The 17106-nt window shown below is 41.1% G+C and overlaps 1 protein-coding gene across 1 annotated transcript; it reads right to left on the bottom strand.

Moving 5' to 3' along the window:
- Window positions 1-6603: 6603 nt before the first annotated feature.
- Window positions 6604-11627, bottom strand: LOC311123226 (extracellular calcium-sensing receptor-like; the record flags this gene model as incomplete). Its single annotated transcript, XM_084197483.1, has 7 exons — window positions 11494-11627; window positions 10929-11223; window positions 10119-10408; window positions 9586-9881; window positions 8968-9188; window positions 7783-8128; window positions 6604-7508 (listed from the first exon to the last, which is right to left on the bottom strand). The coding sequence occupies exons 2-7, from the start codon at window positions 11187-11189 to the stop codon at window positions 6604-6606; spliced, it is 2319 nt and encodes a 772-aa protein (XP_084053609.1). The 5' UTR covers window positions 11190-11223; window positions 11494-11627.
- Window positions 11628-17106: the final 5479 nt, after the last annotated feature.

Below are 17106 nucleotides of genomic sequence, written 5' to 3' on the forward strand. Positions count from 1 at the left end.
GATGGACATGTCCACCAGTTGGTCCAGGTTGAGATAGGTGAACTTGCAGGCCAGTTCCCGACGGACGTCCTCCCTTAAGCTGCAACGATAGTGGTCGATCAGGGCCCGCTCATTCCATCCCACGCTGGCTGCTAAAGTGCTAAACTCCAGCGCAAAATCCTGCTTGCTCCTCATCTCCTGTCGTAGGTGGAACAGACGTTCTTCCGCCGCTCTCCCTTCAGGTGGATGATCGAATACCGCCCAGAAGCGGCGGGTGAAATCCTCGTAGCGGACAGTTCTCGAGTCTATTCCTCCCCACTCGTATCCCGAGGGCGCCGGGTGAATAGTGGCCAGGTAGAGCTCTACCTGGAGGAGAAATCCCTGGCACCCGGCAGGTGTACTGTCATATCCCCTTGGGAGCGAGAGCCGAATTCCACTGGACCCAGGTGGCGTAGTGGTAGCCAGTGTTGTAGGTGGTTGTGTGGTTGGAAATGGTGAAGGGATACCACCTCTCTCCAATCGTTCCATCATCTGGAACACTCGTTCCATTGTGGCACAGAGAGTCTGAATCATCGTCTCTTGACGTTGGACTCATTCCTCCATCGTCTCGGTAAATCCGGCTGTTCCTGCTGACTCCATATTGGTGCGTGTTTCTGTCACGGTGTCAGTGTAATGCGGTAGACGAAGTCAGGCGCAGGAAACAGAACTCAATGAAAACGTAACTTTACTGAACACGTAAAGAAACAAGAAAACCTCCACGCAGGGAGGAAAAAACCCGCTCACTAACGACACCCGAAACAATAAACAAACACGCACAGAACACAATGGGAGCCACAGGGTTAAATAGGGACGGAGTAATTACAAGATGGGAAACAGGTGTGAAACAATCTGACAACAACAGGTAGAACATAGAAACATAGAACATAGATCGGCAGCAGCTAGTACTCCAGTGATGACGAACACCGAAGCCTGCCTGAGCAAGGAGGAAGGGCAGCCTCGGCAGAATCCGTGACAATGGGACGGCTGTTAATCTTTTGGTCCTTAAATGAAACTGGTCACCTTTTTTATTTATCACAATTTTCTTTAACCAATTTTGTTGACACGTTCCTTACTTTTTCCTTCTTCCTCTTTCCTCTTCCATTTTTGCGGTAATGGTGCAATTATTTGGTTGTAATTTTGGGTAGAGCAGAAATTTCCATATGTTTTTGTTAGTTACATGTGCGACATAACTCCACCAGTCCTACCGATAATATAATTTTTTCTCAAAGAAAAAGGTTTATTTGATCAATTAGTATATTTGAGTTTAACCACAATATTTGTTGCAATATTTGTTCTGTCATTTCTGGAGGATTAAATTGAAATTACAACCAACTTTCTATGGCTTCTTTTAGAAATAGTGATATTTGGAAGATGATTTCCTTATCAAATAACTGAAAGTGAGAGGTTGTAATCTGAATAAAGGGAAAAAGTCCCTTCTTGAACATTGGGTGAGACAATCTTACTAATTTGCTAGAGAACCAGTTTGGATTTAAGTATAACTTTTGTATGACTGAAGCTTTTAGTGATAGGTCTAATGCTTTAATATTTAATCATTTCTGTCCTCCGAATTCATATTCATTATATAAATAGGCCCGTTTAGTTTTGTCTGGCTTGCCGTTCCAAATAAAATGGAATATTTTTTTCTCATATAATTTAAAGAACTGTTCGCTAGGCGTAGACAAGACCATAAGCAAATAGGTAATTTAGGATAATACTAAAGAGTTAATCAGGGTGATTTTTCTACAAATTGACAGGTATTTACCTTTCCATGGTAGAAAGATCTAATCTATTTTTGCTAACTTTCTATAAATATTTATTGGAGTGAGATCATTTATTTCATTTGGGATATGTATTCCTAGTATATCCACATCACCATCAGTCCATTTTATTGGTAAACTACATGGTAATGTAAAAATTGTATTTTTTAGTGATCCAATACGTAATATAGTAAATGTATCATAATTTGGTTGTAATCCAGAGAGGTTAGAAAATGTATCTAGATCCTCTATGAGGCTGTGGAGTGATTCAAGTTGTGGGTTTTAAAGAAAACATGAATCATCAGCGTTCAATGACACCTTTGTTTTTAAGCCCTGGATTTCTAATCCCTTGATATTATTGTTGGATCTGATTTTAATAGCTAACATCTCGATTGCCACAATAAATAGATATGCTGATAGTGGACAACCTTGTTTCACTCCCCTTGACAGTTTAACATTTTCTGAGAAATAGCCATTATTTACTATTTTACACCTAGGGTTACTATACATGATTTTAACCCAGTTTATAAGAGATTGTCCAAAATTGAAACGCTCCAGGCATTTATATATAAACCCCAGTTGTACTTTATCAAATGCCTTTTTGAAGTCTGCTATGAATAGCAGGCCTGGTTTCCCATATTTATCATATTGTTCTATTGTTTCCAGTACTTGCCTTATATTATCTCCAAGGTATCGCCCATGTAAAAAACCTGTCTGATTAGAATGAATAATGTCTGACAATACATTTTTAAGTCTATGCGCTATACATTTTGCTAGAATTTTTGGATCACAACACTGAAGTGTAATGGGCCTCCAATTTTTTAAATGGATTGGATCTTTATATTTTCCACTTGTATCCTGTTTCAGTAATAATGAAATCAGACCTTCTTCTTGAGTGGCTGATAATCTACCATTTACATAGGAGTGGTTAAAACATGCTAATAACGGTCCTCTTAGTATATCAAAAAAGGTATGCCATCCAACCCTGGAGTTTTCCCGGACTTAAAGTCTTTAATTGCATCCAGAAGTTCCTCCTCTCTAATTTTACCTTCACATGAGTCTTTCTGTATGGCTGTTAATTTTAAATTATCAATAGAATAAAATGTCTACAATTTGCTTCAGTTAGAGGAGATGGAGGCGACTGAAACAAAAACATATGCTTAAAGTACTTTGCTTCCTCTTTCAAAATATCATTTGGTGAATCATGGGTGACTCCGTCATTTGTAACCAGTTTCAGTAAATTCTTTTTGGTAGCATTCTTATGTTGAAGATTAAAAATAATTTGGTGCATTTTTCCCAATATTCCACCCAGTTTGCTTTATTTTTACTAATATATTACACTTGATCTTTCTTGAATAAGTTTCTCAATTTCTTTTTGTTTTTCCTCCAATTTATTCTGAGCCTCTATGTTACAGTTTTTATTGCTGTCTATCTGTTCTGTTAGACCTTCTATTTCCTTTGTTAGTGTGGACTCTTTTGACCTAAATTACTTTTGTTTTCAAGATGAGTACTGAATTGCATGGCCTCTAAAGGCACATTTAAAGGTGTCCCATATAATAAGAGGATTTGCTGTACCTATGTTATGTCGGAAAAAGTCAGTTAGAAATTCCTCTGTCCTAGTTAAAAACAAGTTATCATCCAATAGGCTTTGATAAAATGTCTAATATCCTCGCCCACGTGGAAATCCAGTAAGGGTAATGTATATGCCAATTACATGATGGTCCGAGTGCATTCTGTCCCCTTTCAACACTTTTTAAACTTTTGGTGCCAACGAGAATGACATAAGAAAGAAGTCAAGACGACTAGCTTGATTGATTCTCCGCCATGTATATCTCACTAGATCAGGATATTTAAGCCTCCATATATCTACTAGTTCTAATGTATCCATGACATTCACGATTTCCTTAAGAGCATGAGGGTGATTGTTTGTAGTGTGATTTCCTTTACGGTCCATTGAGCTATTTAAAACGATATTATCATCTCCCACCATAATAATAGAGTCTTGAATTGCTTGCAAGGTTGATAATGTATTATATATATTTCAAAGAAGTGTGGATCATCATTATTTGTCCTTAAAGGTTAATGAGCCATATCTGTTTATGGTCCAATAACATAGTTAAAATAATCCATCTACCTTGTGTATCTGTTAATTAATATCATCACCCCTTTTGAGTTTCTTAGCCCATGGGAGAAGTATATTTTGCCCACCCCCATTCCCTTTTCCACGCAACTTCATCTAGAATTGTTGAATGGGTTTCCTGTAAACAATAGATATTATATTCCTTCTCTTTGAGCCATGTAAATATTGTTCTTCTTTTGTTATTATCTACTAAGCCATTACAATTATGACTGGCTATACTTATTTCACCACATACCATAATGAGATATAAGTTTCAAATCTATTTGTCATGATATATGTTTGTAAATTTACCAATAAAAAATACCATAGTGATTGAGTGTCCATATACAGTGAGGGAAAAAAGTATTTGATCCCCTGCTGATTCTGCTGATTCTGTACGTTTGCCCACTGACAAAGACATGATCAGTCTATAATTTTTATGGTAGGTTTATTTGAACAGTGAGAGAGAGAATAACAACAACAAAAAAATCCAGAAAAACGCATGTCAAAAATGTTATAAATTGATTTGCATTTTAATGAGGGAAATAAGTATTTGACCCCTCTGCAAAACATGACTTAGTACTTGGTGGCAAAACCCTTGTTGGCAATCAAAGAGGTCGGACGTTTCTTGTAGTTGGCCACCAGGTTTGCACACATCTTAGGAGGGATTTTGTCCCACTCCTCTTTGCAGATCTTCTCCAAGTCATTAAGGTTTCGAGGCTGACGTTTGGCAACTCGAACCTTCAGCTCCCTCCAACTGTTGTCACCTTCTCACCAAGCTGCTTGGCGATGGTCTTGTAGCCCATTCCAGCCTTGTGTAGGTCTACAATCCCTGACATCCTTAGAGAGCTCTTTGGTCTTCGCCATGGTGGAGAGTTTGGAATCTGATTGATTGATTGCTTCTGTGGACAGGTGTCTTTTATACAGGTAACAAACTGAGATTAGGAGCACTCCCTTTAAGAGTGTGCTCCTAATCTCTGCTCGTTACCTGTATAAAAGACACCTGGGAGCCAGAAATCTTTCTGACTGAGAGGGGTTCAAATACTTATTTCCCTCATTAAAATGCAAATCAATTGATATCATTTTTGACATGCGTTTTTCTGGATTTTGTTGTTGATATTCTGTCTCTCACTGTGCAAATAAACCTACCATTAAAATTATAGACTGATCATTTCTTTGTCAGTGGGCAAATGTACAAAGTCAGCAGGGGATCAAATACTTTTTTCCCTCACTGTAGCTATACCATGATATTTGCATTGTTACTAAGTAATCCTCCAATTGTTCTCCACTAACTGCCCCGCTAAAGTCCCTCCCCATCCCAAGTTGGGACGTCATCCCAGTAATCGGGTGACCACCCCTGTCCCCCGGATCCCTATGCCCCCGAGAGGCAAGGACCCATCCATCTAAAACAGCGCACACTGCCACCCACAAAACAGAAGCAGGCAAACCGCCAAAAGCATTTCCAATGCTCTCACCTCTCTCTCTATATAGCTATTTAAAAAATACATATCTATTCAAATATCTTGCATATCTTATTATCCATTATTATCAATTATTATGCGTAATAATGTCGGCAGTTCATGCGTATTATTTGAACCTATAACCCGAATTGCCATTGTATTACATTACATTTTTAACAAGCAATTATTATTTTGGCAAACAATTATTGTGATTCATCCTATATTCTCCCTAACATCCTTACCCCCTTGCAACAGATGAGGGATACACACACACACACATACACGCACATACGCTTACACACTCAACCCCTTTCCTCCACAATCAACCATAAGATTAGATGCTCAATGGTTGTTACATCCCAGAGCCCAAATCAAGAAAGGACCTGATTTACGAATGCATATACAGTTAGAGCCGTTTGAGAAAGCATGCAAGATTGAGCAAGAATGGACAACAATGTGAGATTTGATTAATCTATTTAATCTATGTCATGTCCTAGGTGATGGAGATCAGATCCACCCTCTTCACATGAGACACAAACGCTCTGGTCCCCTGTTGTAACCATTTTCCCCAAGCATCTATGTGCAGTCAGACCTTTGAATTGTAAAGTGTTACTCCTAACAAATAACTCATTATGGTTGCTGTCCACTACATTGCACTAGAATGCAGCAACCATTTGGCTTCTGGTACAGTGTGTGTCCTAATTACTAAATCAACTGTTCTAGTAGTTGACGTTTGCATGAGAAGACTGCCCCTCACTGGACACTGGGTTGAAGTGTTTGGAATAATGTGATAAAGTTGGTTGTATGTGATCTGTAATTAATAAAATATAATGAATATAAAAAACAAGGTATCTAACAAATGTGGATTGAAAGGCCAAGCAAATCATTGACAAGACACAGATGTATCTGAACATGTTTATTGTAGTATACTGTTATAATACATCATATGATGAATTAAAATAGCAATTGAACACATGCACTTCCATGTTATATCAATTCATAAAGGAATACATATTTTTTTACAATGGAAGTGGTTCCACTCTGAAGGCTACTGCTAACCACATCATTTAGCTGGTCAAATTAGATTGAACACTCTAGATTTGAACAATAACTCAAAACATTGCAATATCCAAAGTGACCCTGTGTCATGTTTCTAGTTACAATGTTACCAATGATTATCTGCTAAATTCATGGTAATCTCTGTCAGAGTAGTGCTACCTAACTGTTTGATATACCATATCACTGAATGTTACAATGTGTTCTTCCCCATAAGGTGTTTCTTGGTGTTCTTCTCCGGCCTGAACAGAATAATAAAGCATTTTGGAACAAATAATAAAAAGAACAACCCAAAGCTAGAGGCGATGATAGCAAATATCTCCACAGCTACAGTGAACTTCCCAGGAGAGCTGACATAAGCTGGGATAAAGGTGATCCAGACTGCACAGAATATGAGCATGCTGAAGGTGATGAATTTGGCCTCATTGAAGTTATCAGGCAGCTTTCGAGCCAGAAAAGCCAGCACAAAGCACAAGAGAGCCAGGAGTCCTATATACCCCAACACAGCCCAGAAACCAATGGCTGAACCCACATCACACTCTAGAATGATCCTTTGCTTGTAGGTAGTGAGGTTTTTAATGGGGAAGGGAGGGGACAGGACCAACCACAGAGTGCATATCAAAGCCTGGACAAACGTGAAGGACACTACAGTCAATCTCTGCTGTGGAGGCCCAAACCATTTCATGACATTACTGTCTGGAATTGTAGCCCTGAAGGCCATCAACACCACTATTGTTTTCCCCAGAACACAAGAGATGCAGAGGACGAAGGTGATCCCAAACGCTGTGTGGCGCAGCATACAGGACCACTCAGAGGGCCGGCCAATGAAAGTAAGAGAACACAGAAAACACAGAGTCAAGGAGAAGAGCAGCAGGAAGCTCAGCTCAGAGTTGTTGGCCCTGACGATGGCCGAAGTTCGGTGGCGGTAGAAGACGGTTGCCGTGGAGATGGCCAGACAAGCCCCGCCCACAGAGAAGGCAGTCAGGATTATTCCGAGAACCTCGTGGAAGGACAGGAACTCCACAGGCTTGAGGACGCAGCGGTCTCTCTCAGTGTTGGGCCAGTGGTCCTCAGGACAGATCAGACAGTCTGAAGAATCTGACCAGGACAAAACAACAGACATCAAATGTTAATAATAGCAGGTTCAGGTTTTATTTATTTACACATACAAATACATGTCCCACAATGCTGCACATGGGCAGTTTACAATAAAGAATGTTGAATTGCTGTGCAGCTTACATAAGATAATAAGAACATGAACGTGATTGATAGACACTACCTTTGTAGTGCTATTAATATGAATAAACCACTATATAGTAAACAATGACAGAAATGACCACACATTTTCTGCCAACTATTCCTATAGGCCTACCTGTGTTATTACTGATCTCTCCCTCTGCACATGGGATACAGTCATAACAGCAGACAGGCTTTCCTTTCTGTGCAGCCTTACGAGTGCCTGGGGGACAGCTCTCACTGCACACTGACACAAGCACCTGTGTACTGTTCTTTACCCAGGTGATTTCCCTCTCGATGTGAAACCTCTGGTCAGGGGGCAGGGATGCATCATAGCGCCCCACTGTCACAAATTTCATCTTCCCAATTTCCCCTATCTGCCAGTTCACCAGCTCATAGGTGGCCACTGGGTCCCCGTTGGCATCGAAAGACACCTGGTACCCGTTACGGGAGAAATTCACCCTCCTCACTCTCTCCAGGACCTGGTGGTTGGAAGGGCAAGGGAGAGAGTGGGGAGGAAAGAGAGGGAGAGAGGGAGAGATAGATGGAGAGAGAGATGGAGAGAGGCGAAGAGAGATGGAGAGAGGGGAAGAGAGGTGGAGAGAGAGAGAGAGAGAGAGAGAGAGAGAGAGAGAGAGAGAGAGAGAGAGAGAGAGAGAGAGAGAGAGAGAGAGAGAGAGAGAGAGAGAGAGAGAGAGATGGAGAGAAGGGAAGAGATAGATGGAGAGAGAGATGGAGAGAGGGGAAGAGAGATGGAGAGAGGGAGAGATAGATTGAGAGAGGGGAAGAGAGGTGGAGAGAGAGTGAGAGAGAGAGAGAGAGAGAGAGAGAGAGAGAGAGAGAGAGAGAGAGAGAGAGAGAGAGAGAGAGAGAGAGAGAGAGAGAGAGAGAGATGGAGAGAAGGGAAGAGAGAGATGGAGAGAGAGATGGAGAGAGGGGAAGAGAGATGGAGAGAGGGAGAGATAGATGGAGATGGAGATAGATAGAGAGAGGGAAAGAGAGATGGAGAGAGGGGGAGATAAATGGAGAGAGGGGAAGAGAGGTGGAGAGAGAGAGAGATGGAGAGAAGGGAAGAGAGATATGGAGAGAGAGGGAGAGAGAGATGAAGAGAGGGGATGAGGGACGGAGAGAGGGAAAGAGAGGGAGAGAGGGAAAGAGAGGGATGGATTGAGGGAGAGAGAAACAGAACCCTCATTTACCTGATGTATTTATCAGAGGTGTTACTTTAGAACCAGCTGTAATGTATATTGAGAACTCCTTCATACATGTAGTCTAAATAAACACGTCTATCAGGAAATGTTACTTTCATCTAGTCATTCACCTGTGTTGGTTTCACATTGAGGTTTTTGTCACAGTGCACAGTGGAGTTTGCACTCTCTTCACAAACAATGCTGTGGATGGCGTGTGCTATGGCGTAAACAGCTTTATACACCATGTTAGTGACACGCAGCTGGGATGTATCTGTGTAGGGGGTCTGTAGCTGATGTATATCCTCACTACCATCACACACCTTCTCCTTAACCCCAACACCTGTAGTAGTCCCTACAGACAGACAGACATATAGTTAGATAGACAAATAGATATATATATACAGATAGATATATCGATAGACAGACAGCCAAATACAGTGCATTCGGAAAGTATTCAGACCCCTTGAGTTTTTCCACATTTTGTTACGTTTAGCATTATTCTAAAATGGATTAAATAAAGATAGATCTAAAATTAGATAGATAGATAGATAGATAGATAGATAGATAGATAGATAGATAGATAGATAGATAGATAGATAGATAGATAGATAGATAGATAGATAGATAGATAGATAGATAGATAGATAGATAGATAGATAGATAGATAGATAGATAGATAGATAGATAGATAGATAGATAGATAGATAGATAGATAGATAGATAGACAGATAGATAGATAAAATAGATACCTATCTCCAGCCGACAGCCAAATGCTCCCTCCCAGAACTCAGTGAGCAGGGGAGAGCTGGACACCTTCTGGGGGGAGAGGTCCAGGAGGAAGTCCCTGAGGCCGGGGATGACAGAGCGCTGGATGCCAAATCCGATGGCCCCGGCACACAGGCTGAAGCGCACCATATCTGGGTCGGTGATCCAGGTCTCACTCCCGATCCACTGGCGGGGCGGAGAGGGCAGACGGTCCAACTCCTTCAGCAGGATCCTCATGTCCCCAGAGGCTACGAATGCAACCACCACCCGGGCTGTGGAGCTGGGGAACATGATTAAAACATAAAACATGCTTGTCATGTTTGTCATTCATTGGAATGTCTCAGTGAAGTGAAAATGAAGATCAGTATTAACACTTTTGTCATGCTTGAAAAATGCAAATCGTGTTGGTCTCACAGGTCAGCTTTGGGAAAACAGAGAAATTAATAACAATAGCATCTTTTACAAATATGGTTTTGCTTTTGTTTGAATGAAAAGTTCACAAGTAATCATGGATGACCTGCGGATCACGTCGGCCACCCGTTGAACTCTGCTGAGTGGGTTGGTACGGTAGAAGGCTTCAGAGTACTCCACACAGATGCCCTGCTCTTGTGCCGCCTTTAGGAACGCCGCCATGCCGTTATTACCGTAGTCAGAGTCGGAACGGACCGCCCCAATCCAGGTCCAGCCGAAGTATCTGATGAGGCGGGCCAGAGCGGCAGCCTGGAACTGGTCACTGGGGATGGTTCTGAAGAAGGTTGGAAACTGTTTCTTATCACTCAGACACGCACAGGTGGATGAGTGGCTCACCTAGGTAAAAACAGACAGTCGAACACATGAAAAAGAACATAATGTCGGCCAAACAAGTCTCCTTTATAGGCTACTTCCTTATTTTATTCCCTTTAGCTATGTAGTATGATGTTAGGGATACATTAATAATAATAACACAATTTATTGTTTTTCATTAGGACAGAATGAAAAGGATACACATTTCTACCCAAGACCTTGGTCATTCTACTCATGTTGAAAATAGTTTAATAAGACATACTGGTGCTGAGAAATACATGAGTAAAAAGTGTGACACCAATCCCTGGTCTCCCATAACAACCCAGCCTATGAAAGATAGTCCTCAGATTGTTTAAATGCCTCCAGACGTTCTCCACACTTTCTCCAGATAATTTCACACAGAAATGTCTATTTCTGAAGGAGAGGAGAATACAGTTGGAATAGAGTAAGTTAAAAATAGATTTCTCTCCTGAAAGAGAGGAGATTAATGTTGGAATACAGTAAGTTAAAAGAAGCTGAATGATTTCTTTCCACAGGAGTTTACCTGAGGAATGCCAAAAGGCCCGATGATGCGCAACATGCTGATGGTAGGTGTGGAGCCAGATTCGCCCACAATAGCTGTCACCGTAGCCGACCCTGAGCACTGTTCTCCGGTATCAAACATGGGGTCCAGGCCGTTAGCCAGCTGGAAGGCCACTTTCACGGCCATCGGGACTGAGGCGCACGAGTCGTGCACTTGATAACCAAGCGTGACACCCGGTAGCAGGTCCGAACTGTTGTTTATTTCCTCAACAGCGAAGACCATGGCGCGCGAGAAGCGCAACTCACGGGAATCCAAACTGTAAATACAAGATGGGTGAGTGAGCACCTCTTGACTAAATGGTAAACTAGCACGTAGAATGTATTTTTATTGAATAGAGTTACCAGGGCAAAAAGCCTAATATCTATCCTTATACCTACTCTCTAAGACACAAACACTCGGTTTCTTTGTCTTTAAAACACTGTTTATCTGTCTTTAAAACACAGGTTATCTGTCTTTAAAACACTGTTTATCTGTCTCCCCACACAGCCACAGTCCCTGTCCCCCACTCCCTCTTGCGCTCACTGACCTCCCGGTGCACTGCAGTGGTTCAGGCAGGCTGGTGTAGCTGTGTTCCACAGTGTGCGTGTAGTGGTGGATGGAGAAAACACCCCCGATGACAAAGTCCCCGTCCTGGGAGAACGCCGGAGGACGAGGGGTGCCCTGGAGCCTGCATCTGACAGACTCCAGCCCAGAGCCAGAGGCAGAGGCAGACCAGAGCAAGGAAAGCCCACCAGCCACCACAGCCAGATGTAGAAGACCCAGACTACCAGCCAGACTTGGATCCAGAGCAGGAGCCGGAGAGAGACTCATTCCCCTGATGTGTAGAAGGTATGGGGTAACACAGCGCCACACACACCCATGTCGGTCAGGTTGTCTCTCTACTCTGAGTTAAATACCCACCATGCCACTGGCTTCCTTTGTGGGGATTCCTCTGGGGATCACATTGTGGGTATGGCCATGTCAGGGAGGGAGGGGCTAGAGGCTGCTCTGCTCACCCAGTCAGGTCCTGCTTCTTTAAGCTATAGAGAGTTTATGCACCAGTGTAAGCCCTATGTTGACTGTAATGGTTTATATAGACATAAACATACAGTAGACACACAATAACAATCTGCCTCTCTTATATTTCCCCTACAGTCTAGTCCTAATGGCATGCTGGCTCTACACAGTATTTCCCCTACAGTCTAGTCCTCATGGCATGCTGGCTCTACACAGTATTTCCCCTACAGTCTAGTCCTCTTGGCAATGCTGGCTCTACACAGTATTTCCCCTACAGTCTAGTCCTCTTGGCATGCTGGCTCTACACAGTATTTCCCCTACAGTCTAGTCCTCTTGGCATGCTGGCTCTACACAGTATTTCCCCTACAGTTTAGTCCTCTTGGCAATGCTGGCTCTACACAGTATTTCCCCTACAGTCTAGTCCTCTTGGCATGCTGGCTCTACACAGTATTTCCCCTACAGTCTAGTCTACAGCACTTCACCCCAGCTGCCGTTTGCCATTCTTTTTGTAGGTCACTTGATGTCATCCTACAGTTGTTGAGTGACATTCGAATGAGTTGGCGGTCATCCCGGTCAGTAGGGAGTTGTTTTTGCCCTCTGCCGGTCTGTAGCTTTGTTGTCCCCTATGTCTGCTGCTTGACCTTGTTCTTATGAACCGCTGTCTTTGAAATTTTAAGGATGGAAGCAACCTGACGCTCACTGTATCCCTCTGCCAGTAAAGCCAGAATTGAACCCTTCTTTTCCTCACTCAAACCTTTCCTTTTCAACTCTTTTGGCATGGTCAATAGTTATTTTATGATCAATATTACTTTTGAGGTACTATTAGCACTGTTTTTGCCATCCAGCTGGTCCTGTTGCAAGAGGATAGTGATGACCACAGAAGTGGTTTTTATACTTTTCCTTGTTAAATAAGATTTGGTTAAAAATTGATTTACATTTTAATGAAGGAAATAAGTATTTGACCCCCTCTCAATCAGAAAGATTTCTGGCTCCCAGGTGTGTTTTATACAGGTAACGTGCTGAGATTAGGAGCACACTCTTAAAGGGAGTGCTCCTAATCTCAGTTTGTTACCTGCATAAAAGACACCTGTCCACAGAAGCAATCAATCAATCAGATTCCAAACTCTCCACCATGGCCAAGACCAGAGAGCTCTCCAAGGATGTCAGGGACAAGATTGTAGACCTACACAAGGCTGGAATGGGCTACAAGACAGCTTGGTGAGAAGGTGACAACAGTTGGTGAGATTATTCGCAAATGGAAGAAACACAAAAGAACTTATGAGATGTGTGCAAACCTGGTGGCCAACTACAAGAAACGTCTGACCTCTGTGATTGCCAACAAGGGTTTTGCCACCAAGTACTAAATCATGTATTGCAGAGGGGTCAAATACTTATATCCCTCATTAAAATGCAAATCAATTTATAACATTTCTGACATACGTTTTTCTGGATTTTTTGTTTGTTATTCTGTCTCTCACTGTTCAAATAAACCTACCTTTAAAATTATAGACTGATCATGTCTTTGTCAGTGGGTAAACGTACAAAATCAGCAGGGGATCAAATACTTTTTTCCCTCACTGTACATATACATATATACATACATATCCTTTATTTAAATATATATTTCCCTTCATTACTTTCCAACCCCACCATCCCTTCCCTAAATGGAGTACACTAGTGAACAACAATGCTTAGGCCTCTACTTCCAGCTTATACATACTATATACATTTTATGGACACAGTCAATAATTATATTTTGTTTGTTTTTACTCCTGAACTTCCTCTGATCATTTTCATGATGTCCATCTGGTTTGCTTCTATATGCCATATCTTTCCAACTGTGCTCTTTCACAAAAGCTCACAATATATAACCTATATACTTATTATGGACACAGCATGCCTTACACTAGTTATCTTGTTGTTATTAGTTGTTGTTATTAGTCCCATCCTTCAGCTCCATTAAACACCTCCCATCTATCTCTTAACACCATCCATATTGGATTTCTATTTGCCATATACTTTTCAACTGTACTGTGATGTTTTACAAAAGTTCTGAACCTTTCTATTCTCATTGTTTCTACAGATTGTACATTGAAAATAAACATTTTTGCTAAAAGTATTATTATATTATTGATCAATTGACTATGACTTTTCAGATCACCCAGTAGTGCTATCTGCAGGGTCAGCTCCATGCAAATATTGCAATCCTTCAGCCATTCCTGGACCTGTGTCCAGAAACAAGCTACAAATGGACAGTACCAAAACAATTGATCTAATGATTCTGTCTCTTCGCAGCAAAATCTGCAGAGCTGGGAAGATTGTATCCCCCATACAAATAACATTCTATTGGTAGCAAGAATTTTATATAATAATTTAAATTGAAAAATTCTAAATTTTGAATCTGGTGTCGTTTTGCGTATCAGTTCATAAACACTATGCCATGGGATCGGTACGTCAAAAATCTCTTCCCAACTATTTTGCAATCTATATGGGACGGCTGTTAATCTTTTGGTCCTTAAATGAAACTGGTAAACTTTTTTATTTATCACAATTTTCTTTAACCAATTTTGTTCTTTAATGCAAGGCCGACAGACAAGTTCCTTACTTTTTCCTTCCTCCACTTTCCTCTTCCATTTTTGTGGTAATGGTGCAATTATTTGGTTGTAATTTTGTGTAGAGCAGACATTTCCATATGTTTTTGTTAGTTACATGTGCGACATAACTCCACCAGTCCTACCGATAATATCATTTACGAAGATTATAAATTTTTTAAAATGTTGTCAAAGAAAAAGGTTTATTTGATCATTTAGTATATTTGAGTTTAACCACAATATTTGTTGCAATATTTGTTCTGTCATTTCTGGAGGATTAAATTGAAATTGCAACCAACTTTCTATGGCTTGATTTAGAAATAGTGATATTTGGAAGATGATTTCCTTTTCAAATAACTGAAAGTGAGAGGTTGTATTCTGAATAAAGGGAAAAAGTCCCTTCTTGAACATTGGGTGAGACAATCTTACTAATTTGCTAGAGAACCAGTTCAGATTTAAGTATAATTTTGTATGACTGAAGCTTTTAGTGATAGGTCTAATGCTTTAATATTTAATCGTTTCTGTCCTCCGAATTCATATTCATTATATAAATAGGCCCGTTTTATTTTGTCTGGCTTGCCGTTCCAAATAAAATGGAATATTTTTTTCTCATATAATTTAAAGAACTGTTCGATTGGCGTAGACAAGACCATAAGAAAATAGGTAAACCGGGATAATACTAAATAGTTAATCAGGGTGATTTTTCTACAAATTGACAGGTATATACCTTTCCATGGTAGAAATATCTAATCTATTTTTGCTAACTTTCTATTAAAATGTATTGGAGTGAGATCATGTATTTCATTTGGGATATGTATTCCTAGTATATCCACATCACCATCAGTCCATTTTATTGGTAAACTACATGGTAATGTAGAAATTGTATTTTTTAGTGATCCAGTACGTAATATAGTACATTTATCATAATTTGGTTGTAATCCAGAGAGGTTAGAAAATGTATCTAGATCCTCTATGAGGCTGTGGAGTGATTCAAGTTGTGGGTTTAAAAGAAAACATGAATCATCAGCGTTCAATGACACCTTTGTTTTTAAGCCCTGGATTTCTAATCCCTTGATATTATTGTTGGATCTGATTGTAATAGCTAAAATCTCGATGGCCATAATAAATAGATATGCTGATAGTGGACAATGTTGTTTCAATCCCCTTGACAGTTTAAAACTTTCTGAGAAATAGCCATTTTTTAAAATTTTACACCTAGGGTTACTATACATGATTTTAACCCAGTTTATAAGAGATTGTCCAAAATTGAAATGCTCCAGGCATTTATACAGTGGGGAGAACAAGTATTTAATACACTGCCGATTTTGCAGGTTTTCCTACTTACAAAGCATGTAGAGGTCTGTAATTTTTTATCATAGGTACACTTCAACTGTGAGAGACGGAATCTAAAACAAAGATCCAGAAAATCACATTGTATGATTTTTAAGTAATTAATTTGCATTTTATTGCATGACATAAGTATTTGATACATCAGAAAAGCAGAATATTTGGTACAGAAACCTTTGTTTGCAATTACAGAGATCATACGTTTCCTGTAGGTCTTGACCAGGTTTGCACACACTGCAGCAGGGATTTTGGCCCACTCCTCCATACAGGGCAATAAGGACATTCAGCTCCCTCCAAAGATTTTCTATTGGGTTCAGGTCTGGAGACTGGCTAGGCCACTCCAGGACCTTGAGATGCTTCTTACGGAGCCACTCCTTAGTTGCCCTGTCTGTGTGTTTCGGGTCGTTGTCATGCTGGAAGACACAGCCACGACCCATCTTCAATGCTCTTACTGAGGGAAGGAGGTTGTTGGCCAAGATCTCGCGATACATGGCCCCATCCATCCTCCCCTCAATACGGTGCAGTCGTCCTGTCCCCTTTGCAGAAAAACATCCCCAAAGAATGATGTTTTCACCTCCATGCTTCACGGTTGGGATGGTGTTCTTGGGGTTGTACTCATCCTTCTTCTTCCTCCAAACATGTCGAGTGGAGTTTAGACCAAAAAGCTCTATTTTTGTCTCATCAGACCACATGACCTTCTCCCATTCCTCCTCTGGATCATCCAGATGGTCATTGGCAAACTTCAGACGTGCCTGGACATGCGCTGGCTTGAGCAGGGGGACCTTGCGTGCGCTGCAGGATTTTAATCCATGACTGCGTAGTGTGTTACTAATGGTTTTCTTTGAGACTGTGGTCCCAGCTCTCGTAAGGTCATTGACCAGGTCCTGCTGTGTAGTTCTGGGCTGATCCCTCACCTTCCTCATGATCATTGATGCCCCACGAGGTGAGATCTTGCATGGAGCCACAGACCGAGGGTGATTTTCCGTCATCTTGAACTCCTTCCATTTTCTAATAATTGCGCCAACAGTTGTTGCCTTCTTACCAAGCTGCTTGCCTATTGTCCTGTAGCCCATCACAGCCTTGTCCAGCTCTACAATTTTATCCCTGATGTCCTTACACAGCTCTATGGTCTTGGCCATTGTGGAGAGGTTGGAGTCTGTTTGATTGAGTGTGTGGACAGGTGTCTTTTATACAGGTAACGAGTT

The sequence above is a fragment of the Coregonus lavaretus genome (assembly GCF_964263955.1).
Source record: "Coregonus lavaretus genome assembly, contig: HAP1_SCAFFOLD_553, whole genome shotgun sequence".
Classification (NCBI taxonomy): Eukaryota; Metazoa; Chordata; class Actinopteri; order Salmoniformes; family Salmonidae; genus Coregonus; species Coregonus lavaretus.